Source organism: Sinocyclocheilus rhinocerous, unplaced genomic scaffold, assembly GCF_001515625.1.
Source record: "Sinocyclocheilus rhinocerous isolate Xijiao unplaced genomic scaffold, SAMN03320098_v1.1 scaffold251, whole genome shotgun sequence".
Taxonomy (NCBI): domain Eukaryota; kingdom Metazoa; phylum Chordata; class Actinopteri; order Cypriniformes; family Cyprinidae; genus Sinocyclocheilus; species Sinocyclocheilus rhinocerous.
This window is the reverse complement of record NW_015624204.1, coordinates 205623-216103: the sequence shown is the minus strand read 5'-3', so window position 1 is coordinate 216103 and position 10481 is coordinate 205623. Positions and strand designations below refer to the sequence as shown.

The 10481-nt window shown below is 38.9% G+C and overlaps 2 protein-coding genes across 4 annotated transcripts in view; both read right to left on the bottom strand.

Moving 5' to 3' along the window:
- epas1a (endothelial PAS domain protein 1a) overlaps nucleotides 1-6313 on the bottom strand; it is a 25300-nt gene extending 18987 nt beyond the window's left edge. For all 3 annotated transcript variants that reach the window (XM_016551296.1, XM_016551307.1, XM_016551315.1), the window contains exon 1: nucleotides 6001-6313. In XM_016551296.1, coding sequence (XP_016406782.1) covers nucleotides 6001-6026 — 26 coding nt within the window. In that variant the 5' untranslated portion in view covers nucleotides 6027-6313. The remainder of the gene's footprint in view (nucleotides 1-6000) is intronic.
- Nucleotides 6314-8889: 2576 nt separating this feature from the next.
- prkcea (protein kinase C, epsilon a) overlaps nucleotides 8890-10481 on the bottom strand; it is a 62325-nt gene continuing 60733 nt past the window's right edge. Inside the window, exon 15 of the mRNA XM_016551287.1 lies at nucleotides 8890-9796. Coding sequence (XP_016406773.1) covers nucleotides 9650-9796 — 147 coding nt within the window. The 3' untranslated portion in view covers nucleotides 8890-9649. The remainder of the gene's footprint in view (nucleotides 9797-10481) is intronic.

Genomic DNA, 10481 nt, shown 5'->3' with positions numbered 1-10481 from the left:
TTTTTTTTTTTGAAAAGCAAGACAAAACAGTAAACAGCACATTTTGCACATTTAATTTGTGTAATGGTGAAAAAAATTGGTAAAATACATGGGGAAAACCCCCCCGAAAAACCTTGTTCGGTATTCGGCCTTCGGCCCAGTGTTTCATTTTGTTCGGTTTCGGCTTCGGCCAAGAATTTTCATTTCGGTGCATCCCTAAGAAAAGACAATAAAACAATTAACTTTAACTTTGGTTTAAGACAAGTTATTATTGTCTTTTGGTTGGCACAGTCACATGAGGGAATTTTGCAGGCAAAGAAAGTCTTATGTCAATTAATGAAAACAACACACTTCTCACACAGAAGCACACACCTCCAAACCAAGCAGCTCTTCTACTGGTCAACAAGGCAAATTTGATCACCAAACTTGAACCCAATGTGAAATCCATGAGGGAAAATTTTTCCACCCTCATGTGTAATTCCTGATCACACATATTCCCACTGAAATGATTTCACCCACAAAATTGCACTGTGCAAAGGTACACGTGACCTGATTTATTTATTTTTTTCACAAAAATTACTTTGAGACCAAACAAAATTGGTGAACCGTCAGGTTTTGAGTCGATTTAAAAATATATATTTTCTAAATATTTTATGTTAAGCATACTTTTTGTGCACAAGCACAAACGTCATCGCTGAGTCAAAGCAAAAGCATTGCAAAACCACACCTGTGAGAATCTGTGCATCAAGATTTTAATCTAGGTTCACTCACTCTCAAAGGAAATTTAAAAAAAAAACTGAGTCACTGCAGGTTCAAAATTGGTTCGGTCTTGAAATTTGTCACCGATAAATTAAATTTCAGTCAACTTCAGGTTAGGTCAGGTCACAGGGCCTGGCTCATGCAGACGTCTGTTTTGAGCTTGTTACTACATGTTATTCAGTATAATCTGACAGTCCAGGAACAGTTATATACATATGAGTGTTGATAAAATGTAATGCAGCATATACTTTTATGAATTAGTCCATATAGCATTTTATCAATAACTGTACAGCTTAAAGGGATAGTTCACCCATAAAAACAATAAGAGAGTGAAATTCTCAAGAAAGCACATAAATATTTGCCGTCATTTATCTATCCAGACAGAAAGTTTATCTTGCCAGGTAAATGATTTCTGAGGTTTGTGGCTTGCCAGTGTGTGAAAGAGTGTGTGGCACAGAGAAGTGAACTCTCTATGGCCTCTGAGTGTGGTGTGCCACAGTTCACTGTGCCACCCTCACAACAAACCAAGCCATACAGCGCTGTTTGTCGGCAAAACACCACAAGTGCTCTTTAATGCGTCACATATTATAACACAAATACCAACACACGTGGTCTGCGTGCAGCACTAATTTCAGTGTCTGTGGGAGGCCGATGCTGAGACCAGGATCTAGCGGTGTAATTCCAGTAGCAGCCTCCCAGTGTGGGTTCCCTATTCTCCAACTCAGGTCAGCCGGGCTCTGGGAGTGTTTGTAAAATGTGCACAGCGTGGTGCGGGGGTGCTGGAATGCGATAATCGGCCCTCTATTATACAGCTGCATATTTGGCAACCACAACATGCCCCCTTTCTGCCCTCCCACTAACCCCATTTTCACAAAAAATTTGTCATTGTAATAGTAACTATGGATTCTTCTCACAGGAAATGGCTGATGGTTTTTATTCAGAGGTCAAACCCATGGGACTTACACATGAATTTACTGTCTGCATTTCCTTGGGGCTAAATGAGGAATGGCAACTTCTATTTAAACTCAAACAATTAGCCTACTGCTTTCCATCTCTAACCATAAATGCAACCACATCATGGTTTTAATAAGAACAAATCAAGTGAAGCTCTAAAAATACAGACACAATGGTTCAATAAATGGGAAAAGATAATGCAGACTCATCTAGAGTTCACATGTTCAGTACATTCATTTGTGGGGAAAAAAGAGTGATTGTCTTCCGTGACAACAGCTGATTCTGAATGATGTCCTTCCAGAGTTTAAGTGCTTATGCAATAAATTATACAGTCTATTTACTGTTATAGAGTATTTCAAATACTATGCAATAAAAGACTAATGCTAATGAAATGATTTTATGTAACCTGGAGTTCTGTCATGACAACTCTCGGAGGGATTGGCATGGTAATGTACATGACAATGTTAATGTATTTGGTCTTGGCGGAATAGATCTGCTACGCTGCTGCTGCTGCGGCAGAGCAAGTACCGAGACTTGCTACTGCCAATACATCCACAACATGCTGCTGTGAGCATGTAAGAATATTGCTGCTGCAAATATAACATACATGAAATAACCCCCATATAGCATACATGAATCACCTCGTAGCAGATCTATACAGGTGGAGCTGGGGAAGGTGGAGGGTTTCTGAAGCAAGCTGCACTGCTACGGCAAGCTCTAGTCATATATTTGAATGCTGAGCAGCGAGCTCATTGGCTACCAATACAGGAGAGAACCAATCAGCTGTGCCATGTGATAATGATGTCATTACGTCAGACTGAGTTAGACCTATCAGACTGCACCATCAGAGTTTCATGCCAGAACTCTGTATTTATCTCAAATCTCTAAAAGCATCTGCCCTTTAACAAATGCTCTAATGTCTTGTAATTTCTCAGAAATGATCCAACTCTTAAATCTATGCAACGTGTCAATCATATGTCAAGGACATTTTAAAAGCTGGACACTTTAATTTTACTTTAGCACAAGAAATAACAAACAAAATTGTATATGCACAAACTAATGCATTAAAAACAACAACAAAATGCTGCTGACTGCAAAATTTGCATAATGAAACATTTCACTGTATTTAAACACTGCACATTGTTCCCTCATACTGAAAGACTGACATGCACGGAAAACCATGAACCCACCAGACAGCATAAAAAACAAATGTAGAAACTACATTTTTATGCCAGAGAAACCAGGTGGATCTGCTGTGTATGAATCTATGATAAAGGTGACCAAGAAATTATATGGTTTGGGTTTTATTTAATAGATACTGTTCTCAACGATCTCTAGTTACATCTATCAATGCCAGTTTCTCTGCTTTGTACACATTTCAGAAGAAAACAAATAATTAAGTAATATCACTCAGCAAGAGCATGTTCAATAAACAATACGTTAATACTGAGTAACTTGCATTTTAGAGACAATGTTGCCGTTTTTATTGTCATTTGCCATTTTTATTGTCATCAGTGAAAATAGTTTCTCTGAAAATAGTTTCACAGAGTTTAAATAGTTTCACAGAAAACAAGCCATTTTGGAGTTTCATTCTAAATGGATTGGTATGTTAAACAAATCAGTTGAGCAAACAATTTAATGACTCAATCAAGCTTTCATTCCTGAATAAATGAGTGGCGTGAACGAATAGGTTGAGTGAATGATTCAGTGACAAGGACTGTCACTTGTCGCCACCTACTGGAATATCAGTTTAATTTACCTGTTGCATAATCAGGGTTAAAATGCTTAAAATATTGTACATAAATATATAATAAAAAATGTTTAAAATGATACTTTATAATAACATAAAATACACATCAGATCATTCCAGTGGTTTTGTTATAAACCATAAAGAAAACACTTCTCTCACAGCCAGCTGGAACAAGTAACCATCTCCGAATGCATGAGCTCCTAGCTTATTTATCCAGTAACACAATCCAGATCTACGCTGCCCAAACACCCCTTGGATTTGAGCTGAACGTAAGGTTTATCTCTCTTTAGAGAAGTAGTTTTTACAAATCCTTTGACCGCTTTCTGCCTGGATTCAATCCTTCAAATGAAGGGGAGTTGTGTCCTCTGCCCTCTACTAGGCTACTGAGTTCTGTTCCCACACTGTCCAGCTGCTGACCTCAACCCCCAGCTACGCTGCAAACACTTTTGACATTAGCTGGCTAAACAACTTCTGAATTAGAAATGCGCTACAGGTCAAGGTAGCCTGAAGACAGAGGCCTGCTGGCTGTTTTCACTTCTTTGTCCTCTCTTTTGCGATCTTTTCATTTTTCGAGGCATTACTGGAACAAAATAACAAGACTGACAGCTATGTAGCCACTCCCACCTGCAGTGTTTTTTTACATTAAAAGTGTCAGTCAGGCTCTGAACAGGAGGATTGTCTGTATTTCAGCAAGAGATCTCAAGGGAGATTTGAGTGAAACAGAGCTGTCACGATTCCTAAAGCGTACATAACGACCTAGCAAATACAATGCGAAACTGCTGTACCTCTCACCTACTGCCTCAGGCGTCATCACGCACAACCAAGGCAAAAGCTGTCAAAGGGAGCAGATCATGTGATTAGCAGGCCGATGTGAACCCATTCCTCCCTCTATCTCTCTCTGCATCTCCCCTCTCAACCAGATTAGGCCAGAGTTCACCGAGAACCAAGAGCCAAACTGTACAGAGCGCCCATTCACTACAGATAATCCTGATGGCCAACCTTTAGTTTCCCAACTAATAATCCAGTGAAAGATCCAGTGTTATACAGAATACGATAACTAAATCTAGGGTGTCAGAATAGTCGTATTGCATATATTGCTTTGCATATTCCTTCTGTGCAGCAAGTTTTGATAGATGATAGATGATTGATATAAAATAGCACAGTTAAATGATTACATTACCCAACTGGCACTAATTACAAAAGACATCACAGTGTTAATGAAACACTTGTAGAGCAAGTTAAACAAACCAGATAAGAGATAAGAATCGAATAAAGTCATGGAAGTAACCAGAGTAGGGAAACATAATGGCCTGTTCACGCTTTAAAAAAAGAGGTGAACCCTGTTCTGATAACCTCAGTTTCAATTGGAACACTACTTTCCCGTTAACAAGCCACCAAGAACCGCACAGAGGAACATTTAACCCCTCTTCAACATGCCTTAGGCACCAAAGAGCCAGTGTTGTTTTATTTTACCACCAAATCAAAATGCTGTCAGTATCTGGCAAGAAAAAAATATTAATTCTACTATTTGAGTCCTAATGTGTTTGGAAAATAACCACAAAAAAAAATATTAGGTATTAGTAATAGCCTAGTTAAGGTAGTAATAGTTAAGTTCACAAACAGAAGTAGTTGCTGCTGAATTGAATAAAAATACTTCCATTACAGACAAAAAACAACAACAACAAAAAAGCTTTCAATACTGTTTGGACTATGTCATGTTTGCAATGGTGCAATGTAAACTGTTTTCAATATACTGCAACAGAAAAAATACTTAAAAAAAAAAAAAATTGCTTTTAACCTTAAAAAACCAAGTGATAATCTGTAGTTTAATTGCTGCCTTAATTTTTACGTAAAAATATTAGTTCACTGCACACAAGTTCACTTTAAATGTAATTACTAAATAAGAAAATTGAGCTCTAAAATCTCATGAAACAAATAAAAATGACAAATAACTGTGACATGTTAAATTGATGAAAACAAAACAAAAAAAAACTTTTAGGCCTAATATACAAAATATTTTACAGTGATATTTGAGTTCAACAGGTAGTTATTTATTGTCAGACTCCACTGCGCAATTTTATTCTCAGTCTGACAGCCTCTGAGGCCGGGTCCAATTCTTTGAATACAGATTTGCTGCTTTTTGTTTTGTCCCGTTGTTTAAATCATGAATGCATATTGAACATGTTCAGTCATGATTACAGAATAATAATTTTTAATCTATTCGTTTCATAATGAGATGCAGCAAGTGTGTTATTTCTTCGAAGCAATTGGACTCTGGTGATGACATTTAATAAAGTTTCAAGTCATTTGTATGAGTCCATTAACAAGAGCGAGCCAAAAATAGGGTACGCGCACACCTCTCCAATATCAACGTCTTGAACAACTATAATTGCGGGGGGAGATTATAGGAAAGGGTTATTAATGAGAAGGGGGAAATGTATAACATATCAGTTCAAATAAACACCAGCAAGAGTAAGACAAATTTAATGCGACAATGTGGCTCAGGAAAAATCATAACTGATAGCCCACGCAGTAATAAAAAGTTTCCTGCGCCTTACCTTTTTTTCTCTCTCTCGGCTGTCATGATGCGCTTATGCTGAAGACAACCTTGTCTTGCGTATAATGAATTCACTCAACTTTACCGGGGAAACAAATTTTTAAACGTGTGTTTTTACACAAATGCCTTTGTTTAGTTATTCTCCTCCGCAATGTCCATTCTCATGACATTTCCAGTAATGACCGGAGCAGTTAGTGCAGTCTCAGAACACTGCCGAGGATCGCACTAATCTCCACAGTGACACTGACTGACCGGACGCTGGTAAACAGCTCGTGAGCGCCGCTCCTGCACTGCGCGTGCTGTCAGCACTGTGCACTGCGCGCACTGATTGGTGCTCTTCACCCCGCTCCTGCCTCTCAGCGCGCCCCCGAGTCTCGCGCTTCCCTGTCACACATGCGCGCTCCGCGAGTTCTGTGCACGCTTGGCCTGTGAAAAAGTTCAGTGGCCGATCGACTCGAAAACCCGAAGACTCGAGATGAACTAATCAATTCTCTTTCCGGCTCAGACTGCATTGGTTAAAGCTTATGGGGCTGTCACGTGATGAACGAACGACTCGGAAAACCCCGAAGACTCGAACCAGGTGAACTACTTGACTAATTCCAGTACAGAACCTATAGGATGTTGCGCATGCGCGACTGAACGAATCACTCCCCGAGACGACTCGTTCTTCCCGAGTCACATTAAAGATTAGTTCAAAACGAACGAATCGTTCAAGAACGACCCAACACTAGTGGCGGTGTCTCATATAAAACAAACACCACATGAAGTGTCCAAGAAGCATCCAAAAGGAATCAGGGCTGAATTTTAATCTCTGAACGTGGACAAACAAACAAAAATGACCGTCGACCATGGAAAAATAACAGTAAAGCGTCTTTTCCAGGAGCAGGGCTTAATTGGAACAGATTTAACTTTAGTTCAACTCTATCTTGGACCCATTCCCATTTAATAAGAGGCCTCTACCAGTATACCATGTAAACAAACATGTAATCGATCCCCTCTAACCCTGCTATGAAGTCAGAAACCATGTAGTTGATAGAAAACTGCAGTTGTGTCTGTCATTATCGGAATGGTTAGAAAAAGCCACATGCTTGGAGAAGTTTGCATCTGAACACCTCAGACATTTCCATTAAGGCCTTTTCTTTGAATGACTGTTGAAGTACAGCTTACATATCAAGCTCATTTGCAATAATGCACACATATGCATGTTGGTTTCTCCATGTTAGCAAGAACATCTAATTGACGCAATTGTTTTTGGTGAGGTGAGGAGGTTTGCTGACCTCAAACCCTCAGAGAAACCTGATGGTATCAACAGATTTAAGGCAATACATGATTGCAAGTCAGTTTTTTTTTATGTTGCACTGTATTTGTGAGGACGTTTTTAAAAGTTTAGACTTACAAGTATAGCCAAACCTCTAGTTACATATTTTACTTTTGCAATTTGATGTTCTATTTCCTCAGTATGGGTGTGTGTGTGTGTGCACAATTCTCTTGCAACATATCACCAAAACACATACATTTTCATACATCTTGGGGTTTAATAGGTTAAACAAAACATTCACATCCTTTAGATGACAGTACATTTGGCACATAGTAAAATGCTTACGAGACAACGCTAGAGTATCCAGAAAAGAAATACCTCTGTGCACATGAAGCTTCACCATACAGAAACTAAAGTCCAATACCAGATGTATATAATACAGCACTATCATACATATGAAACATTTATGTATTTTAATACTGTATGCACAAATATTCAACATTCAGCCAGAGAAATCTTTGCATTTAATTTAAGAGGTAATTCTTAGTTTATTTACTCTGTTTTGACTTTGAAGACAGACCATGGATGCGTCCTATATATCAAGTTCATTCCTTTACAATCAAAAAGGAAACGACGGGAAAAAATAAAGCTGAACAAGACATTTGGCATGATACCATGAGGGCGACTGACAGGAAAGTGCCTGTGAGAGAAAAGGCTTCAAAGACAATCGGCAACATTGACCTAGCTGCCGTGATCAACCCACAGACACGTTAAAAAAAAAAAGCAACGAAACAAAGTCGAAGCAAAAAGAAACTTCAGACAGAAATAAAAGTTTAAAGACAGTAACCACTTTTGAAAGAATAAAACACATCTTATTCAAATCGCCATTGAAATGCTAAAGCAAAAGTCATCACATTCCAGAAGGTTTTAATTAGTACGCCTGAAATGTACCCTTTTTTCGTTTAGTTCACCACTCCTTTAGAGTCTTTCACATTGCACAAGTAAATGATTCAACTACAGGGGGTTCACACAATTTTAAAACAAAACTTAATAGTTTGAAAGATCTACGAAAGTGTGTAACAAGGTTGAATTGTCTGAAATAAAGTAACACAAAATGATGCAAAGGACACAACTGACTTACTGACATAAAAGCTACATGTATATTGAATAAATTAAGAGCTCACACATTTTCCACTACATTCCACAGCTTATGTACTTCAGCAAACTATGTACATGAAAACGGCAGCGCGAGAAAGCCTTTGGTGAAGCTCTAACCTATGAAACACGAGAAAATCAGCACACAAGAGAGAAACTGAAACAGAACAATTAAAAAATAAAGAAAAGGACTGGGGGAAATGTGTTCAGGGTATTGCACATAGATATCAAAAACATCTTTTCTTTCCATAAACGGATGCTACTCAATAACGACACAATTTGCAAGACCATGCAAACAATTGCCTACTCTAAGAAGCTTTCACAGGCTTTTGGAGTGAATACTATGTACATGTTGCTGTACACAATGCCCGGACAGCTATGGGTACTGGTCTGTCTGCCCACGACTATACCTTATTATGCATAGCGGTGGGACACGGCACACACACACACGCACGCACGCACACTGCAGTCTTTACACAGTCGAGCACAAATGAAAAGCCATTGCAAAACAACATGAAAACAACCATAGAGCTTCAGGAGGGCAAGGGCCTCTCGCTCTCATTCATGCAAACACATGCACACAGACACATACATGTCATGCACACACCTACTCAGGCCGACACTTCGTAACACAACCCATATACAGCAGGTTAACATTCTAAATGGACCTTCATAACACTGATGGAATATATATATATATATATATGTCTTTGTATATTTTATAAAATTGCTCCCAAAATGTCACCTGAATACACAAAAAGGCATTTGACTGCACAGCACAACATGTCAATTGTCACATATGCAGGGTAAATTCCTCCTCAAGGGCAAGACCTTTCCATTAAGGGATTACGAAGACCTGACTAGTGTCCGAAATAGTACAATCATTGGTATCGTCAATTTTGGTTTAAGGTAGTGCGTTCCGACCCTTCCTTCTTGGGCTCTGGAGAACATTCGTTTTCTGATTGGTTGCAAAACTTGTTCAGGCCTGTGATGAGATCCATGTGCAGTACAGTGTTTTTTTCTTTTTGGAGATTTGGAGAAGAATAAAAGAACAAAAACAGCAGTAAAGGGAAATTGAACCACAGGGACTGGCTGTTCTGCTCTGGTCCGGTCTGAGCCCCGTCTTCAGAACATCTGTGGAGTGTGTGTTCATGTATTGCAATGCGATGTGTTTTTTTTTTGAGTGTTTGTCGGTGTGTTTAACATATATTTGTGCTGACAGACATCAAGTTAGACTTTAAGACAAAGCCTCCTCTCCGAAGTAGGAGAAGCCCTTGAATTCATCCTGGTTGATTTGTTTGATGATGGCCTCGTCTACTGGCGTCAGCACAGGGTCCTCGCGAGTGAAGTCCTGGTCGAAGTTATTCACATCGCGCTTGGTTTTCTATAGCAAAGACAGACAGAGATGTATGGTTTTATGAAGGTTTTCTGAAATTCACCTTCAAAGGGATAGTTCACTCAATGATGTCGTGCCAGACTTGTGTTCATCTTCGAACACAAATGAGGACACTTGAATGAAACCTGAGAGATTTCTGCCCCTCCATTGAAAGTAATTAACCCAAAACATTGACACTTCAAAAAGTTCATAAAGGGATCAAACAAACCTCATTGGTTCTTGAGGAGGCTGAACTGTACTTGTTTGACATGCAAGAACAGACCTCACTGGTTATTGCAGAAGCTCAATTGTACTTTTTTGACGCATGAGAAAAAAAATCCAATTGGTTCATGCAGAAGATCAATCGTACTTGCTTGACACATGAGAAAAACCTCACTGGTTCTTGCAGAAGCATGTTCGAGCTCCCGTTTACCATATTTGATGTGAATAAAAGGCTACATTCAATCTGTTCATCATATAAATCAATCAAGTTCCTTCAGAAGACTTCAGAAGATTAAACGGCTTGATTCATATGGATTATGCTTTTGAACTTTTGAAGCGTCAAGTTTTGGTGTAATACACTTTCAATGGAAGGACAGAAATCTCTCAGGTTTCATAAAAGAGGACGAAAGTCCTATGGCTTTGGAATGACATGATGGTAAATGATGACAGAATTTTCATATATTTTCATCAA